Source organism: Pleurodeles waltl, chromosome 3_1 (assembly GCF_031143425.1).
Source record: "Pleurodeles waltl isolate 20211129_DDA chromosome 3_1, aPleWal1.hap1.20221129, whole genome shotgun sequence".
Lineage (NCBI taxonomy): Eukaryota > Metazoa > Chordata > Amphibia > Caudata > Salamandridae > Pleurodeles > Pleurodeles waltl.
Genome location: NC_090440.1, coordinates 532,935,254 through 532,955,823, shown reverse-complemented (window position 1 = coordinate 532,955,823; position 20,570 = coordinate 532,935,254). Strand labels below are relative to the sequence as shown.

At 45.1% G+C, this 20,570-nt stretch overlaps 1 protein-coding gene across 2 annotated transcripts in view; it reads left to right on the top strand.

The window, feature by feature from the left end:
- The window catches only part of IGDCC3 (immunoglobulin superfamily DCC subclass member 3), a 319,513-nt gene that overhangs the window by 221,623 nt on the left and 77,320 nt on the right, over window positions 1-20,570 (top strand). For both annotated transcript variants that reach the window (XM_069222838.1, XM_069222837.1), the window contains exons 5-6: window positions 5,880-6,017; window positions 10,286-10,444. In XM_069222838.1, coding sequence (XP_069078939.1) covers window positions 5,880-6,017; window positions 10,286-10,444 — 297 coding nt within the window. The remainder of the gene's footprint in view (window positions 1-5,879; window positions 6,018-10,285; window positions 10,445-20,570) is intronic.

Genomic DNA, 20,570 nt, shown 5'->3' with positions numbered 1-20,570 from the left:
TTAACCACTGGCAATTGCTCGGGGTAGTATTCCAGCCCATTGTTCTTTTTCCCACCGTGTCACCTCAGTTTGTACCCAGACATATGCTAATCAGTCTTGTCCCTGCTCAGATAGGAACACTTCAGCCCAAAACACCAGGCCAGGTTCTCCCTCAACCGGAAAACACAAGCAACCTAAGACTGGCTTTGCCCTGATTGGGGCTCTTCAGTCAGGTGTAACTTGGTTCCAGTGGCACAGTGCCATGTCAGGGCATACTCTTGACCTTTGGACATTACCCATCCCATCCATATACACTCGTCACCCTCACCTCCCTTTACCTCTATCCACCCCTGAACTCTCAAGTGAAAGGTTTTACGGGTTGACAGCAAATGTCCTCAAGGACATTTGTGCTGGATGTAGTGTCAGTTGGCCCAAACTAGCCCATTGCTAGCTAGTACCGCATTTTTTTTTATTACAGATAGGTAAGCATATTGGATTTAGCAGTGCTTTTGAGGTGGTTTGCTGAAAACATCTTGAGGACATTCAGAAAGCTTCCCTAGCAATGGATTCTGCATGTTGCTTACCATTGCTTTGTGGTTTGTAACTCACATTTTCTGGCTTTCTGTTTGCTGGCTTTATTTGTTTTAGGCTATCCAGGTTCAATTTGTCCCCTCGAAGGAGTAAAGCCTTTTCACACTACCTCTTCTTGTATTCTTCAACGAGTGATCCTTTCTGTAAACAAGCCTGTAAATCATGTTCTTATTTTGTCACATTTGCTATGCATTCAAAGACTGAGGTCAAATGTCAGGCTCTGTGTTCCCAAGGTTAGCTTGTTGTTTACTTTTCTTTCTCCAATCTCAAAGTGAGCAGGTTTTGACAAGTTTGAGAGTAGAGAATTTTTTTTTTTCTAGACACAGCAACATTTAAATGAACTGTGCAAATACTTCAGAATATATCGGAATCAGTAATGCACAAATGAAGCACATTTTCGTTCATTTTGGAAACAAATACTTTAATATGACCAAAACAAATCAATTCACTAGGTGATGCCATCGCCACTCACTATCGTTTCTGCGAGGCATAGTTTTGTTAGTAAAACTGTATGTCTTTGCAAATGTAATGGTCATGTTGATTGAAAATGTGGTGTCTGTAATATGCCACTGACCTCTTCACTACTCCACTCTATTCTGCACCACTCTACATCACTGCACTCTATGCCTTTCTACATCACTCTGCTCTGAACCACTGCACTCTATGCCACTGTATTCTACAGAACTGCACTAAATGCCACTCTACTCTGCACCACTATATTCTACGACACTGCATTCTATGACGCTGCATAGTGTGTCACTGATTTCTATGCCACTGTATTCTATGCCACTGCACTCTACACCACTATACTCTGCAACACTCTACACCATTGCACTGTACACCAGTCCACTCTACTCTACACAACTCCATTGCACTCTACTCTGCACCACTGCACTCTACTCTGCACCTCTCTACTCTACGCCACTCTACTATACACTACTGTACAAGATTGCCAGTGCACTCTACACCCCTGCACTCTGACACTCTACAGCACTGCACTTTATGCAACTGAACTCTGTTCCACTCTGAACTGCACTACTGCATTGTATGCCAATGCCCTCTTCTCCACTGTACTCTGCATCACTTCACTCTGTCACTGCACTCTTCAGCACTCCACTCTATGCCACTGCACTCTATGGCACTTTACTCTACTTTGCACCATTCTACTCCACTCTACTCCGCACCACTCTAAGCCACTGTACTCTTTAGCACTCTACTCTGCACAATTCTGTGCCACTACGCTCTATGCCACCCTGCTTTGTAACACTGTAATGTATGCCACTACACTGCATGCCACTGCGCTCTGCACCACTCCCCTCTGCACTGCTCCACTATGTGCCACTGTACTCTACTATGCAATACTCTAATCTATACCTGTGCATCATACGCCACTGAATTCCATGCTACTGCGCTCTATGCCACTTCACACTAACCCACTGCACTCTATGCCACTACTCTCAGCAACACTGTCAATGCACTCTACACCAGTCCACTCTACTCTATGCCACTCCACTGTGCGCCATTGCATGGCTCCACTCTATGCCACTCCAGTACACGTCTATGCCACTCCACTCTTTGCTGTTCCACTCTACGAGACTCCACATCACTCTCCTTAACCATGCTTGTGTACAACATGGCAAAAAACATTGGCAAAGCCAATAACTCTTGCATAGGTGAGATCCAGTGGCTTGGCCAATGCTTATTTTGCACCACCGGAAGGCTGTACCACAGAATCCTAGTCCTCAGGGCTGCCTATTTTGTGATGTTGTTATGCAAGTTGTACCACAGTAGTGGTGGAAGCGAGTGGGGACTTGAGGCCACACAGTCATAAACTTCTCCCAAACTGGAGTCAATTCTTGATTACAAACCTTCCACAGCTGCACATATAAAACCTAAGGAAACGGTTCAAAAAAATTTAAATTGTCATTTTCCAAAAATTTGCATTGAACATTCTTTGAAATTGCCTGTGTTTGTTAGGGGCCAGCAATTCATCACTAAGTATTTAATTCCCCGGCGTGTTTTAAGCTGCCTAAGCGGTCCTTCATCTAGGAATTATGCGTTACAATGACTTTTAACTTATATATACTGTATATTAAAAAACATATTAGAATAAAAGGTTTATTTAATTTCATTTCTGTGGTGAGAAAGCTTTTCTGTCTGGTCCCGCAGGTTGCTTGAAAACACTAAGTGGGAACAGAACACGTGTGAGGGCAAAGGAGAGAGAGAGGTGTGGGAGAGAAGGAGGAAATACGAATGACAGAAACAAGAAATTATTGCAAAGTGGCATAAGGGTAGAGGAGGAGTCGTGTAAGGGAAGAACTGGACTCTTCGGAATGAAGTAAAGATCAAAGGGAGAACCTCTGAGGACAGAGACAAAAGAAATCTTTTAGGAACATCAGATTAGCCAGACACGCCAAGCTAGCCTTTGTTGTTGCTAGACATACGACTCTCTTCACATCAAAAATGAGGAATTATGATGAATGCTACACAGGATTCAATGACACTCTGTGACCCTTGCCCTCTAACCATTAACTCCAAGAAACTCCTCTGCAAACCCCTGACTTATGTCTCTGCCAGAATAAATCATTTTGGCCTGTGATGTGCATGTTCCCCTGAATGAATAGGGATGTGAAGCAGCCTGCCAGTGCTAGGGACAGGTTATTGAGAGTTGTAGTGCTATGAGCAGTGACCTTTTGGGTCAAGGCTGGTAGTTACACATGATGCTAAAGACAGGCCCATCATCCTTTCTTGTGGGGGGCATCCTGCCAGCCTTTCACTCTCTGCCTATCGATGTATTGTACTTAGTTAACTGCAAAAGTACTAAGCCTAATGAAATGAGAGACGGGCGTGAGCATGGCTTTTAGATGCTGGTCTGGTCACGGCCACAATTCCTGTCCAATCTACCTCAAAATCTACCTTGTGCTTGAAATATTTCATTTCCCAGGACAGTAGGAACCCCACAAAACACCTTACTACGGCATTCAGATGTGATCCATAAAGTTTGAGGGCTAGATGTATCATTTTTAAGAAATCGCTATTTAAGAAATGCAAAATGGGATGTATGAAAATCTCGATTCGGTATTAGCGATTTCTTAAAAGTCACAATCGCTGTTACTGAATCGCAATTAGGGAATGGGGCTCCATTCATCCCTATTGGCCTGTAGGCCCATAGGTGTGAATGGTTTTGCATTTCTGAATTTGGGAACTCCTGTTAGGAATTCACAACTTAAGTAATGCAAAATCCCAGTGTGCTGGGGGCCTTAGGCCCCCTTTAATGCACCCCAAACAAATATCAGTGGACATGTGAAGCACACACATGCCATAGGGGCATGTGTGCGCTACATGTCATTTTTAAAAATTAATTTTTAATGCATTTTTAAAATTGCACATGGCTACCACCAAATTGGATTTGGTGGTAATTGCATTTTCTAAATGCCCAATTTGCATTTAGGAAATGCATGATACATGTGCTTTGGAAATCGCAAATAGGAATTCCCTATTTACGATTTCCTATTGAGAGAATCACAATTTGCGATTCCCTAAATGAGTCGCAATTTCAGAGATTAGCTATTTTAGCGATTCCTTGAAATTGCACTGCGAATGCCTTTCATAAATCTTGGAAGGCATTTTTGCATTCGCAAACTGTCAAATTTTGCGATTCGCACCGTTTGCAAATGCAAAAAGCTTTGATACATCTAACCCCTAGTTCTTAAAAGAACCCAATTTGACCTTTTTTTACAGCATAGCATTGCATTGCTCATCATAGTGTCCTATCCTCTCAATTTTCTTTATCAGGCTACAGAATACTTGGGCCATATATTAAGAACATTCAAATAAATCCCCTGACTCACCATCTCTGAGTAAATGACTGTCGAGTAGCTGTGATATGCTGTATCTCACCACAGCAAGCTACATCCTGTGAAGGCTGGCCATGCTGTTCGACCACTATTCCCAAATACTAGGACGAAAGTTGTCCGTACTTCTTTGTGAAGATGTGCTATACTGCTCCTGTACCAGTGCTTAATTTGACCCAGTGATTGCCGGTGGTGGGCACCGACACTTATTTTTGGGGCTCAGCACTTAATTCTCCACATCAGACATTTCCCGAGACCAACAGAGGCAAAAACAAACAAAATTAAAAGACAAAGGAAGAGTAACACAGAAAATCCGTCACCAAGGGAGAAAGCACAAACCTGTAAGAGGGACATAATGGGGCAGGGGGTGCCTGGTAGTGAATTAACGAGGCATGAGGTTGATTCAGGCTTGCACACCCTTGCTAGTCACGTGGACATTTTATAGCACCAGTCGCGGGTGTCTGGGAAGCGCTTTGGGTACTGGCACTTATTAATTTACTAATAAAGCACTGCCCTGCACATTTTCTGGACGGTTCTGTTTTTGAACTCCAGTAAGTCTGACATTTATGCATAGCCAACAGAGGTACCCTCTGTCATGTTTTTTGGTTAGTGGACTGCAGAGCTGATTTAGAGGACAGCGACAAGTGCATCATTTTTTGAGCGAGATTCAGTACCATCACCCACTCTGCCCCTATAAGAGGTGACGAGCAAAAGTCATAGTAAAATTATAGGCCACTGACAAAGTTAAGGGAATCTGCCTAGTGGATCGCCACAGTAAACGACCCATCCGCCCCCTGTAACTGGGATCCCGGTTCATAATCATGTCTGGGACATGCATTAAAGTCTCTGTGTGGGAACTGTAGTGCCTGGATAGATTGGTAAATGGTGGGGTATTTTTGCAACTAAATGTTCAGATGGGAACCCCACCTGACTGTCCAGGAAACGTAGGCTTTAGGAAGGCACACAGACAGAGTGTACATGGATGTGTGAGATGTATATAACCAGCTCAGGCACATAGAAGACAACCTTTTTGTCCAACACACATATAACCACAGAGTCGAGATAGACTCCTTCCTTTACTAGTCCACTTGTGAACTACACATCCTACATAAGCACAGCATACATCTTTTTTGCATGTCCTAGACATGATGAAGGCAAGGGACCTCCCCTTTACCATTTCTGGGGTCTGAATGAAACTTTACTAGGGAGACCACAGGTAGGTTTCTGACCCAAAGTACTGGTTCACACTACAGACCTTTGCCTCTGGACAATAAAGGCACTGCCATTACCAACAGTTGCTGCAAAGACTAATCAGAGAGAGTAGTTTGCATTCTCACTCAACTCATCATAATATCATTAAATCAATTGAAAAATGGAGAAAGCACATTGATGAATAGGAATGGATACCACATTAGTGTCCTGGCATTCATCTAACACTTTTGTTTGTTTTCACAGGCTCTCATTCCACGGGCTTTAAGGACCCAATGATCCTGGTAGGACCTGAGAACCTAACACGGACTGTGCACCAGACCGCCATCCTGGAGTGCATGGCAACTGGCAATCCAAGGCCCATTGTTTCTTGGAGCCGACTTGGTGAGTTGATAAGGCCGTCTCTCGTTTTGCATTTTCTGCCCCAATTTGGTTTCCTTAGTCTCTATTTTGGGAATTTCCATTTGCTGAAAATGGGCCACCTTCCCTGCTGCATTTGTGTTTTCTGGCAATTGCTGGAGGGCTGAAGGCTAGCTTCTCTGCCTTCTTCACTGGCTTTCCTAGGGGCTACAGATGTATTTTATTCTTTAAAGCTTCTGGTCTTCTGTGGCTACTACCTCCCGAAGCTGCTGCAGCTGGCCTTTCCTGGTGACTGCAGAAGATTCTCCTTGGTGCTGCAGGTGGCCTTGATTGGCTGCTGCAGGAGTGCTTCCTCAACTGCTAGTGATGGCCATAGTTAGTTGCAGCAGGCTGTCCTTCCTATCTGCTGCTTTGGTCTTTTCTGGTGGCAACAGGTGGCTGTCCTGCTTTGATACTGTTCATCTTCTGTGGTTGCTGCCATTGACCGTTCCTGGATGCTGCAGATGCCTTCTCTGATGCAGGCTTTCTTTCTTCGTGGCAGGAGAGGGCTTCCCTAACCTCTGTGAGCATTCGTCCTTGAACACTGCCAATTTTCCACTGCACTAAAGGGTGAATAGAAGAGTTTGTAGAGAGCTCTAGTTGTTCCCATCAAGTCTGACCTGCTCAGTTAATCCTGGTTTTAGCTTTACACTCTGGCAATTGTAATTTTGATTAATAATCCACAAAAAGCATTGCTGCTCACATATGAGTGACATAGAAACCATGAATTCAAATTCCAACAGCACCTGTCATCCTTTTGAGGTCAAGAAATGGGCTGCTATTAAATTAGGTAATAAGAACAACTGCTTTCACGGTGCTTGGAAACAGCATATCAAAAGTATTAAGTGCTGTGGACGTACATAATGCTTAAAAGACGCCCAAAATGATATTAAGCCCTAAATAAGAACTAATTATTATCATGGTGCCCGGAAACCAAAACCACAAGTGTTAGATGCGAAGATAAAAAATAATGGGGGAACTACCTCAGGCTTACATGAAACAACTTGAGGTCTCTGCGTTTGTGTTCAGACAATTGTTCAGTGTAGGAAATGAGGGGGATCCAGCTGGATTCTGGATCTGAAAGCTATTATTGAGCTGCAACTGGGATGCAGGCTGGACCCAGTGAAATATGCTGAATTTGTCACAGTGTAATTTGACTATACCGGAACATATTCAGCAGCACATGCATGTTGTCTGATTTCCCTTCCGAGCAGAAACATGCAGGCAGCGAGGGGGCTTCCTTATTTTCAGTTCTAGCTGGACCCAAAGCAAAGCGGAATTTAAAGGGCATCAGCCCACCTTTTGTTTGAGTATCATCCTGGCTGGGGGCTAGCTGGAGTCTATTACCTAGCTACCAATGCAATGGAGGGAAACAAAGGAGGAATACAAAGCCACACAGCTTGTTTTCACTTCACAAGTACATAAGAGAAGCACTGGAGGCTGTTTTTTCACTTTGTTGAATTCCTCTATATGTGAGATGTTCATGCACTATTAGAATGTCAGATGTATCACTCTGTGTGAGTAATTACACATATAAGGATTTAAATAGCGGTTACTAGGTCATTTTGTATGTACTTTAATACCGCCAATCATCCCAGGATAGGGGGTCAGTGCACTATACATCACAAGCACACATTATTCATTGACAGTGAATCAAATGTGAGAAAATCATTGTAGAAGATGTGTTGCATAAGACAGTGAGGGTTACAAGGTTGCATATCTTCCAATAAGAGTCACATATCTTCCATACTGGTATGTGTTATATGTTAAGCGTGCATGGCTGGGAGTCGGGATTTAAAATATAATGCAGTGATTTTTGTCTGCCGTAGCAAAAGAGTCTCTGTGTCAAAAGCAGCGACCCACTTACCCATCTAAATAGAATAAAAATGTTTGTTCTTCATGTTACAGAATGTGCTTTGTAGGAGACAAACTAACTCTTCATGCTACTTTGAGACAAAAAAATTACCAGTCAAATACAGCGCTGTCCAGCAAATGCTTTAGCCACCGGAGTCCTCGTATCATGATTATTATCCTCTGAGATTAGTTGGGCACACAAAGATCTCTGCAGCAAGTGCTTTAACCCCATAAGATATTTAAAAATGTATCCTTTATGACCAATTAAGCTAGAACAGATTTACTGTCACTTGTGTCCTTGTTGCCAATTTCTTTGCAGCAAAGTTTTTAAAAACATAAATGCATAAGTTGACTGTCCTTCTCTACTTTTCATTACTCTGCGATTATCCCCTTTCCATTACCACCCCTGGACATCCAATAAATGGGTTCCCAGATAATTTATTCCAATTACAGCACTGCTGCACTGAGTGTAAGGGTTGAATTAGTTCAAGGTGAAGCTCTGAGAGTTACAATCCTGGCTTCCCTGTGTTAAATTTAATGATCCTCTGCAATTCCTTAAAACTCATTTTTTCTCCTTTCTCTGGCGTTCCCTAAATTTGGCATGAAGCAAAAGCTACTGTTGTCGCAGGTGAATGTTCCACGGGGTGATGTTAATATTAAACAAAACTCTTACAAGGTCAGCCTGGGACAGAAAATGGGCCTGGGCACCAAAGCAAAATTGAACCCCATTAGAGAATTTGAAAGCTAAAAAAGTGGTCCACGTGCAAATTGGTGAGTTTCGAACTTCTAAAGACAAGCTCTATAGGTGTTTGGCATGGTATTAAAGATAATACAGATTTGATTTTGCTGCAGGCAATGTTTGTTTTAATATCAGGGAAATCAACGTAAAAACGGGCCCACAAACAGCCAAAATAACTAGTCTACACACCAACCTGTCAGACCAGCCCTTCCCGCACTGCCTGATTGCCCTATAGGCCACTCAGACTCTGAACTCCTACAATAATAAAGAATATATTCCTTACCGCCTTCTTCCTGGGCCGCTGAACGAGAATTACGCTACTTATTCAGTGGTAGAGTGGGGGTGCGAATGTAAGGCCTTGTGGTGAGAGTGTACACTGGCACAAAAGTGGAGCAGGTCCTGCGATTATCTGATGCTGTTCTACAGAAGTTGTCAGGGGTCACCCAGCAGGAAGGGAATTGGTAGAGATCCGGCTATTCAGGCGATAAACTGTGCCACAATTGCAGCGGGCAATTAATGGGCAACTTATTGGAGACAGAAGCCAGTGGCGGGGGGAGCCCCCCTCTCGTACCTCGACAGGGACCCCTTTCTCTAAGGTCTTCGAGAATAATGGAGTGAATTTCACCACTTCACCCCTCAATGGGCAAGTGTTGCCGTACGAGAGCGGGTATGGTAATTGGGGGCTCCCTGGTGCCCACGCGAGCCCTGCTCCGGCCTTCTGGAAGCGGCCCTGGAGGCCCGCCTGAGGCGCGGCCTTTGTCCGCACGGGGCCCACATTAGCTGCCATTGCAAGTCGCTACATCTTGTTGCGAGAAGTAATGAGGGGCGCTGTAACTGTTGCTTGTTCAGTTTGTATGGAGGGCTTTCAGGGGGTTCTCCCGTCGACCCTATACGCAGGTTTCAGCTCCAGCGCACTCCAAAGAGAATCCAGTTTAGTACGGTAATTAAGGCAGAGTTTCAGCGAGGTTGAACTGTCCATACATCCCTCCCAGGGAAGTAGCTTCAATTGGTGCAGCAGGTGAAGTGGCACTGGGGTTCAGAGGCCGAAGGAAGCCACTGACCCTAGTTAATGCTGTTTTTTATATTTCAAACAGCAGCGGGGGAGGAGTGTCATTTTATTCTCTACACTAATTGCTGCGCACTCAAAGTTCTCTGCAGCCGGTGCCTTTTATTATAAAATACGGCCTCTCTGTGACCATTTAAATAAGCCACAATAGACTGCAGAGTTAAAAATAGATGTATACATTGACAGACTGCTTTTCGTGGTGCTGACCCTCGTGGCTCCACCCCATTTCCGCTGCCACAGCCTGATCCCCAGTTTATAGGTTTCCGGACAAAAAAATTCTTATTGGGCAGTCTGGCAGTGCCAGGTGGGCTGACCTGTCAGGAGAGTGTGTGGGCCATTCTTACGGCTGATTATAGGCCCGTGACGCACTGGCTACACTACTCGGGACAGTTGGCATCACAAGAGTTAGACTTAGAAGTGCTGTACCCACTACCCAGGCCCCTCATCGCCCCGCCCCCCACCTGGTATAAAAGGAGCATCGCTTAGCAGGGAGTGATGCACCTAGGCCTCCTCGCCCGTCCATTGTCTCGGGACAGTATTAACCGTTTTTACACGTTTATGACCAATTTCTCTGCATTCCTCTTTCCTCCTCAGATGGTCGTCCCATCGGCGTCGAGGGCATCCAGGTGCTTGGAACGGGCAACCTCATGATCTCTGACCTCACCGTGCAGCATTCCGGGATCTACGTATGCGCTGCCAACAAACCCGGAACGAGGGTGCGCAGGACGGCCCAGGGCAGGCTGGTGGTCCAAGGTGAGTCGTGCAGCGTAACACCGCGCGTGCCCCAGTGCCCTGGCTACCCTCGGAGGCCAGTGCACGCCACAGGTGGCGAGGTGTCGGCAGCAAACTACGGCAATGGGCAGTGTAATCAACTATTCGGGGCTACGTCCTTTTATTACGCCTTTGTGCCCTCTTGTATGTTTTTGCATGTGAGCGTTATATAGTTGTCTAACAAGCCTTAATTGAATGGTCCTTATGGTTACTATACAAAGGTTAAAAACTCATCAAAATCTGCAACAACAAAGAAGTTTATATTTCAGAAAGGCTGCTTTTTCTAAAGGTACTGAATGCACCCACATTTCCAACATCAGTCCGCACAGGGCAGATTCTTTTTAGCACTGAGCATTTGTTAATCCTATTTTACAAGCTTTACAGCTGTCATTTCTCTCATCAATAGAGCCAACTGCGCACGGCCTTCAACCACCCACATTAACCTTTTGTTTCAGAGCACATCCTGCAGACGTGCCCTGTGCCACAGTGCCCTTTTTTCAATACTTTTGATCTTATGCGATGATTTTTGATGCAGGCTCTAGCTTTCGGGCATAACCAGTACGCAGAACATGCACCTGAGAGCCCACTCCCTTAGGCTGCAGAGCCCATTCCAAATAAGCTTCAGTTATGAACAGTGGCCTGGACGCAGGCTGTGGCCTCTGACTACACTTTGCACCCACAACTCTTGGCTACAGACCCTGCAGGTGTGGTTGCCGTCATCAGTGTTGGGCATACGCCGTGGCACACCCAATGGCATTTGACCACCTCCTGTTCCCAGTTGGCCATACATGGCTGAAGTGACACGCATGGCATGGAACAATTGACATATATACGCAGTGTTAACTCTGAATTCACCCTTTGGCCATTGGCAGCAGGCTGTGGTTGATGGACGTGGCTTGCAGCAAGGACCTGTGCACAGTCCCCTTGGCCTCAAAGCCTGCAACAGACTTTGGACACAAACATCATCCACTGGCCTCCTGAATTCTGTCATCTTTGTTTTTTTGTAGGCCTAACCCATTTTTTTGTGGTTCTCGAGTACTTTCAACAACTGGTTTAGGGCTGTCGAATTTAACATGATGATTTATATATTTTTCTTGAAACAAGTCGAATTTCCACCCTCACGGTATCGACCCTGAACCCCCCTGAGTTTAAGGTGTGGCCCCGCTTATTCTCCTTGAATTTTTCTCTATGGCGTGCATTTTAAAATGACACCCATTATCTCATGGCACCGAGAACAACATTTTCAAGTGTGACAGAGTAAGTTGGCAACAATTCACAAAATGGTCTTGAGTGTTCGAGAACCGCAAAAAGTGATGGGAAGAACAACTGCTTTTGGCAGTCGAATTAGTTACTATCCAGAAAAATGTAAAATTAATCCCTAAAAGCCCAGCTGGCACATCTATACCACTAATAGCTCAATTTTTTTTTTTGATTCATGTAACATTCCTGTTGAACTTAAAGTAGAAAACACTATATGGGGGTGATTCTCACCCTGGCGGGCGGCGGAGGCCGCCCGCCAGAGTTCCCCCCTCCAAAATACCGCTCGGCGGTCGCAAGACCGCTGAGGGTATTTTGGGTTTTGCACTGGGCTGCCGGGCGACCGCCAAAAGGCCGCCCGCCAGCCCAGTGCAAAACGGCCTTCCCACTAGGACGCCGGCTCAGAATTGAGCCGGCGGAGTCGGAAGGTGCGACGGGTGCAGTGGCACCCGTCGCGTATTTCAGTGTCTGCATAGCAGACACTGAAATACAAAGAGGGGCCCTCTTATGGGGGCCCCTGCAGTGCCCATGCCATTGGCATGGGCACTGCAGGGGCCCCCAGGGGCCCCGCGGCACCCCCTACCGCCATCCTGTTCCTGGCGGGAGACCCGCCAGGAACAGGATGGCGGTAGGGGGTGTCAGAATCCCCATGGCGGCGGAGCGCGCTCCGCCGCAATGGAGGATTCACAAGGGCAGCGGAAAACTGGCGGGAGACCGCCGGTTTTCCGCATCTGACCGCGGCCGAACCGCCGCAGTCAAAATGCCCTGCGGGGCACCGCCGGCCTGTCGGCGGTGCTCCCGCCGACCCGCCGGGGTCAGAATGACCCCCTATGTCCCCTGTTCTTTGACTTTTATCCCCCTAACATAACTTTACATAAAAGAGCTTATCAGAATAAGCTAATTGCATCCAGGGCTAGGACGAGAGTGTTGTAAATATTTTCAGTTTGTGTGGCTCATAATTGAGCTGCCAAGGCAATGTCAGGTCTTCAATAGATGATCAGGACACACGAATTTAATCTTGTAAAGTGTGAAATAAAAAGGAGAGTGGGGTAATGCACTGTTAACACTGCATCCTGGGGGATTACATTCAATAACACTGCTTTCTGGGGGGAAGCATTGAGTAACACTGCATGCTGGGGAATTACATTCAGCAGCACTGCATTCTGGGGGGTGTATTCAGTAACACTGCGTTTTGGGGGATTACATTCAGTAACACTGAATTCTGGGGGATGCATTCAGTAACACTGCATTCTGGAGGAATACATTCAGTAACACTGCATTCTGCGGGGTGCATTCAGTAGCACTGCGTTCTGGAGGATTACAGTCAAAAACGGCATTCTGCGTGGATGCATTCAGAAACACTACATTCTGAAAGATTACAACCAGTAACTCTGCATTCTGGGGGACGCTTTCATTAACACTGCATTGTGGGGGAATACATTCAGTAACACTTCATTCTGGAGGATGCATTCAGTAACACCGCATTCTGTGGCATTACATTCAGCAACACTGCATTCTGTGCTGATACATTCAGTAAATTTGTATTCTGGAGGGAATCCATTCAGTACCACTTGGGGGGAGCATTCAGTGGCACTCAATTCTGGGGGGTGCATTCAATAATACTGAATTCCGTGGGATGCATTCAGTGACACTGCATCGTGAAGGGAATGCATTCAGTAACACTGTATTCTGGGGGGATGCAGTCAGTAACATGGCATTCTGCAGGAATCCATCCAGTACACTGCATTCTGGGGAAATACATCCAGTAACGCTTTATTCTGTGGAAAGTATTCAGTGACACTGCAATCTGGGGGGAAATACATTCCGTAACACTGTATTCTGGGGGTATGTATTTAGTGAAACTGCATTCTGGGGGATGGATGCATTCAGTGACACTGCTTTCTGGGGGATGCATTCGGTGACACTGCAATGTATGGGAAATACATTCAGCAACACTGCATTCTGGTGGGATGCATTCAGTGACATTGAATTCTGGGGAGATGCATTCAGGGATTTGTAGTTTTTCTTGTGCCATTCTATGGTGGCTCAGGCTGTGAGGCCAGGACTGACAGTGTCATATAAGATGCTCCCCGCTTAGTTGATATGCTTTTACGGGAGGTAAGAATCTTGTGATTAGTGGATGCACAGATGTCATGGAGAGCGCGGCTAACATGGCAGAGCTGCTGGCAGTGTACCCTAAACTCCTGGCAAGGTAGAAGATCCTGTGGCTATTTGTGACTTATATTATCTTGGAGTACTTGATCTCCAGCGCTTACTGGTTGTCTGTCCAGCACCGATTCAGGATCAGCGGTGTTAAATCTGTGAAAGAAACTTCAGTGTTGAAACTGGCATCTCTCATTGCAGCTGACTATTACACAATGTTTAACTACCGGAATATATGCGTTATTTTTGTTTACATTTTATATTACACAACCGGATTATGGTTTTGTACACTGAAAAGAAAAATCTATAAACCTCAAGTCGGGGGTCAATATCAAATTTGACTAAATCGGTTGATTGACTGTGGCCCATACCTGTGCTGGCTGAAGCTCCCCTCACGCGCCGGGATGGTCCATACTAACTTTTCATGCAAAAGGGTTTTTTCTCATTAAAGAGTCCGCAGGAGTGGCATCGCGTGTTCTCGCTGGCAAACAAGGAGATCACCTGTCAGGCCTGGAGATGGATCCGGCCTGAGGAGGCGCGAGGAAGAGACTGTGAGAAACACAGATGTGCTCATGAATAAATGATACTTAAACACCTGTTTCGCTCGAGGTATATATATATATATATATATATATATATATATATCCCTTGGGCCCGGGCAAGCAGTGAAGATCAGGGAGGGGGCGTGGGAACTGAGGAGGAGCCCTCTCCCAGAGTCCCAATTATTCAAACTAGATTAAGGCCCTCCTAAATTCCTCTGCAGTTCCACTCGCTCTATTTTTTTCTACGTTTCCCCGGTTTCGAAGCACTTGACTTCGAGGGCACGTGGCACAGGAGAGATATATAGTGACAGAAGCAGATTGAGTCCACATGAAACAAACCCTCGATTTGCACAATTGCAATCCAGCCCATGCAATACGTCATCCCTTCATCAAACTTTGCCTTTTTTTGTTTTGCTAACGTTTGTTCCTGTTTTGAGACTTTTAAACCTAGAATTAGAATAAAGCAAGGAAGACAAAAGCTATATTATGCCAAGTGATGTTGGTTAGAAAGCCAGGGAAGCTTGAAGGTGCACCATCGACCGTTTCTGGGGTTTAATCAACGCTCCTTTTCATGCTGGGATTTGAACAGAGTTAATACAAAAGAAACAACGTACTCTTGGCAAAAACAGTCAGGCCTGGCTGAAAGTGTTGCGCATGACATGGACCACTTGACATACGTACGCCTTGTTAACTCTGAATTCGGCTCTCCCATAGAGCTCTGTGACACCGAAAAACAAGCTTCACATTAGCATACTGACCCATCTCTCCTCCTCTCCTGGGCATGGCGCAAGTGTACCTGCTGCACAGTGCGCCACATCAGTCATTTTTTAAAAATATCTGTGTCTTGACCCAATTTGTCCCAGTAACAGCATCAAAATTATTTTATGATTATTAAAGTAACTGTAGCCGTAGAGTTTGTTTCTAAGCATTGTCCAAAATCATACAAAGCAGGTGTCAAGTAAGGATTTTTCCTCATCCCATACTATCAGGACACTGCTTTATCTGTCCTGGGTGATCCTCTGATACCCTAATGTATCCTGGGAGTTGTCTTCTTAGTTGGATGACAATGAACCACGTGAAATAACGCACCTCATGGCATAGATCTTTAAAAGCAAACTTTAAGACTGAAAAGATGGCGTTCTGACAACATTAAATGAGGCAGAAACCCCAACTGGGAAACCACTGTTCACTTTAACATACAATTTTAAAAACAAATAGGCCGATGTCACAAAAAATAGTGGTCTGCCCTAGCAGTGTTACTACTTTGGATATGTGCGGATTTGCAGATTGTTGGAAATCACAAATGGTTCCAAGAGAACCCCAGGGAAGCTCTTAAACCTGAAAATCTTATTGAATATTTTAGGAATTCTTTGTGAATGCTGAGTTATGGTGACGTGGAGGTATTTCTAAATTCGAAATTGTAGTTATTGTACAGCTATGGATCTGGAGATGCCTTTCAATGTGTGCTGTACCACATTTTTCTATTTTTATTCTGGACAGGGAAAATATTTTCCCCTTCAAGCGACCTATGCCCCTACATCGATACCAACTTAAGGCTATTCATTTTTCATCCACCCTGGAAAGGGATTTACTTCGGCCATTGACAGGAGTAAGTATAGCATTCTGCCAAAAAGCTCACAAACTATCAATTTTGTCGTTGTTCCCAAACTTTCCTAGGCATACCCTCCCTGTAATGTCCTCTCCTTGCTACCAGAGTAGAATTTGTTCATGTACAGTGTTACTCCAACACAAGACAATATTGTGTATGAGTAAATGGATTCATAAGTGCAAGTTTAGCTTTTATGAATACCTTGTACTCCCAAATCAAGCTAAGTTGAACTTAGCAGTCAAAGAACTGGGCGCGCTGTCTTTATGGTTGGGACAGAGGTGCCTTCCTACCGGGCTGTCACAGAACCTACCAAGTTTAAAAACCTAGGTGGGTTTTTGTAAGATGTTACTTTTAATGTTCTCTTCAAATCGCTGGGTCTACCTTGTTTTAGTTGTTGTGAGCTGGATTGCAGACCTCGACGGAACTTGCACAGAGCAATCAAAGGCAACTAAAACTTTCACTATTATTTTTAAGTCTTGCCTCAGACATCAAATGCTCTGTGTCTTGCAAGACATTGATTTCTAACAGTGTTCTTATTGCTTATCATTGGTAGGTTCATTGTTTCTCTTATTTGCTTGCTTGTTGCTTCTTATTGGTCAACTGCTGTAGCCTTCCTTCCTCTTCAGGTGTTTGTCTCTCCCTTGAAGCATGGACAATTGCTTGTATAATTTTACTGCTCATTTCTAGGCGCTACTTTTTTCTTTATGTTAAAGCACTCTATTTTTCAGCTGTCTCGCTAGTGTACTTCTCCCCCCTTCATGTTCTTCCTACCGCCGCCCATTCGCTATCTTTTGTGTTGCCCCCCATCAGCATCCCTTCGTTGTCCATGTTTTCCCTGCTAGCCTTCCTCCATTGTCAGTATTGCCATGGTCACTCACCTTCCCTCCATTGTCTGTGTTGCTTCTGCGGTCGGCCTCTGTCCATTGTCTGTGTTGTCCCCCCAAGCCTGCCAACACAAAAAAAACAAATTGCTGTGGTGTGGCCAGTGATAGCTATATTATGGTGCCTTCTTTCACACAGCCCCTGTTATCCTTTTGGCCGCCTGACGCCTCCAATTCAAGTTGTCTAATCTTGCCAACAATAAAACTGAAGCATTGGCAAAGCCTATAGGTCTTGCCTATGAAAGTGCTATAGACTTTTGCAATGTGTTTTAGCTATGTTGTACACCAGTGTGGCTGCTGTTTGGCATGGTTAATGGTTAGTAGCTTGTAGTGGGGTGGGTGTAGAGTGGGGTAGAATGGAATGGGATGAACAGGAGTGGATTTGAGTGCAGTGGAATGGGATAGATGGGGGTGGAGGGGGGTAGATAAGAGTAGGGAAGATCAGGTTAGATTGGAGTAGAGTGGAGTGGGATATATTGGGGTAATTTAGAATGGAGAGGGATTAATTATGGAGTAGTGGAGTTGGGTGGATTGGGGTAGATTAGAGTGGAGCAAGATAGACTGGAGTGGAGTCAGTAAGATTGGAATGGGGTAGATTGAATCAATTATAGTAGGGTAGAATGGAATGAATGTGGTACATTGGGGTAGTTTGGAGCGAGGTAGATTGGAATAGAGTGGGGGAGATTGGAGTGGGGTAGATTGGGGCAGAGTGGGATATATTGGGTTAGAGTGGAGTATATTGGAGTGGAGTAGATTGGGATGGGATAGATGGGAGTGGGAGATTGGAGTGGAGGAGTGGGGTAGATTGAAATGGAGTGAGGTAGATTGAAGTTTAGTGGGGTAGATTGGAGTGAGATATATTGGAGTAGATTGGGGTGGGGGAGATTGTAGTGAGGTAGAGTGGAGATGGGTAGATTGGAGTTGGATAGATTGGGTGGATTATGGTTGGGTACATTGGAGTGAAGTGGGGTAGTTTGGAGTGAGATAGGATTGGAGTAGTTTGGAGTGGGGTAGATTGGAGTGGAGTAGGTTGTATTGGAGTGCGTAGATCGGAGTGGGATTGATTTGAGTGGAGTAAGGTAGATTGGAATGGAGTAGGTTGGATTGGAGACGGTAGATTGGAGTGGGGTAGATTAGGTTAGAGTGGGGTAAAAGGGAATGGGGTAGATAGGAGCGAGGAAGATTGGATGGGGTAGATTAGAGTAGGGTAGTTTGGATGGAAGAAGGGTAGACTGAAGAGGGATGGTTGGAGTGGGGTAGTTTGGAGTGGGGTAGATTGGAGTGGGGTTGACTGGGGTGTGGTAGATTTGGATGGGGTAGATTAGAATGGGGTAGATTGGGGAGGGATAGATTGGAGTAGAGTAGATTGGGTAAAGCAGGGTTGGGTAGATTGGAGTGGGGTGTAGTGAGTTAGATAGGAGTTGCCGAGGGTAGATTTGAGTGGAGTGTGGTAGATTGAAGTGAAACGGAGTAGGGTAGATTTGGGTAGAGTGGACTGAAGTGTTGGAGAGTGGAGTAGGGTAAATTCGAGTGGAGTGGGGTATATTGGGTGGATTAGAGAATGGTAGATTAATGTGGATAGGGTAGATTGTGGTAGATTGGAGTGGGGTAGATTAGAGTGGAGAGGAGGTGGATAGATTGCATTGGAGCTTAGAGTGAAGTGTGGTAAATTGGAATGGGTAGGGCACATTAGACTGGGGTATAGTGGAGTGGAGTAGAGTGGAGTGGGGTACATTGGAGTGGAGTGGGTTGGACTGGGGTGCATTAGATTGGGGTGGATTGGAGTGCATTGAAGTAGAGTGGAGTAGGTTAGGGCAGACTGGGGTATATTTGAGTGGAGTGCAGTAGCTTGGGGTGGAGTGGGATAGACTGGAGTGGGGTGGGCTTGATTGGGTTAGATTGAGGGTAGTGGAGTAGATTGGAATGAAGTTGAGTAGAGTGTAGTGGTGGAGATTGTAGTGAAGTGGGGTAGATTGGAGCATAGTTAAGTGGATTGGGGTAGATTGGAGAATATTGTGGTAGATTGAGTTAGAGTGGGGTAGATTGGAGTGGCGTGGGTTAGAATGGGGTGGGGGAGTCGGGTGGGTACATTGAGTTGGGGTAGACTGGAGTGGAGTAGATTGGGGTAGATTGTAGCAAAGTTGGGTGGGGCATATTCGGGTACATTGGAGTGAGTGGGATAGACTGGAGTGTAGTGGGGCAGATTGGAGTTGGTAAGAGATGAGGAGTGGAGTGGCGTCAAGTGAAGTGTTGTCTGGTGAAGTGAGCGGTGTAGATTGGAATGCCGTTGCTTGTCACAGTGTCCTAGAGTGAAGGGGCATAGAGTGGAGTGGCATGTCGTAGAGTGGAGTGTCATAGAATGGAGTGACATAGCATAGAGTGGCGTAGTGTGGAGTATGAATGGTGTGGTAGCGCACTCCCATTACAGAAAAACACATTTTCAGTTGAAATGACCATTACATTAGCACCGAAATATTGTTTTACTGCACACAAATACGTACAGATGTCATCACCTAGTGTATTGATGTATTTTGATCATATTCAAATATTTGTTTTCACCACACTTCAGAACTACAAAAAAGTGCTACATTTGTACTTATTCTGATATATTCTGAAACATCAGCACAGTGTGTTGTGTTCTAGAAAAAACATCCTACATCCTCTCCTCTTATATGGATACTCATCAGAATTGTCACATAAGTTCTCCCACTTTGAAGTCAGAGAAAGAAAAATAAACACCTAGCGTCCTGGAAGAGAGAGCCTAACATTTGACCTCTGTCTTTGAATGCACAGCAAATGTGACAAGATAAGAACAAGACTTGAAAGCCTGTTTATGGAAAGTGAGTTTGTGAAAGAATACAGTAAACAAAGTTTGGGCAACGGGAGGGATGAACTCAAGCTGGACAGCCTAAACCAATTAAGCCCGCAAATTGCCAGAAAATTTGAGTTACATAGCAAATGGTAAACAATGGGCGGAATGCATTCCTACGTCAGCTTTCTGAATGTCCCTAAGATGTCTTTAGCAAACTAGATAGTTGCACTGTTTGTAGGCTTCGACCTAAAAAAGTGCTACGATGCGGCTAACATAGCTAAAAACATTGACATAGCCAATACCTCATGTAAGCGCAACCTATTGGGGTTTGCCAATGCTAATTTTCAAATAGTCTTATGAAGCTCAATTAATGCAAGTAAGTACAAAATGTGCATATACAAACGTGACAGGCTAAAAGTTGGAAAGCGGCATTTAATTATCAGCAAAGGAGCCGTGCTGTCAGTTGTCCTTATGTAACCTGTAATGCTTTCAGCCAATCCTGCCTTTTCAGCCAACAAGAATTTGCATTATGGAACATTGCTTTCCACTTTATAAGTCTAGGTCTAAATGTCTCTCTATCAACTTGAGTCACTCCCTCCAACCCTATCAGCCTTTCACCCTCTTCTCATGCTATCAGCCTATGCTCCTCGTGCTCTGACTATCTCTGTCTCGCTCCCCCACCAACTGTCACCCAGACGCCCTAGTGCCTGCAACTAGCACCCCGTCCAACTAGTGCTGAGCCTTCCTCCTCCTCTACAAATAAATCTTGGACGCCCCTGGCCTCTAACTATCATTATTTCCCCCTTCTTCTATATATCTTGAATGCCTCCCTCCAACTATCTCT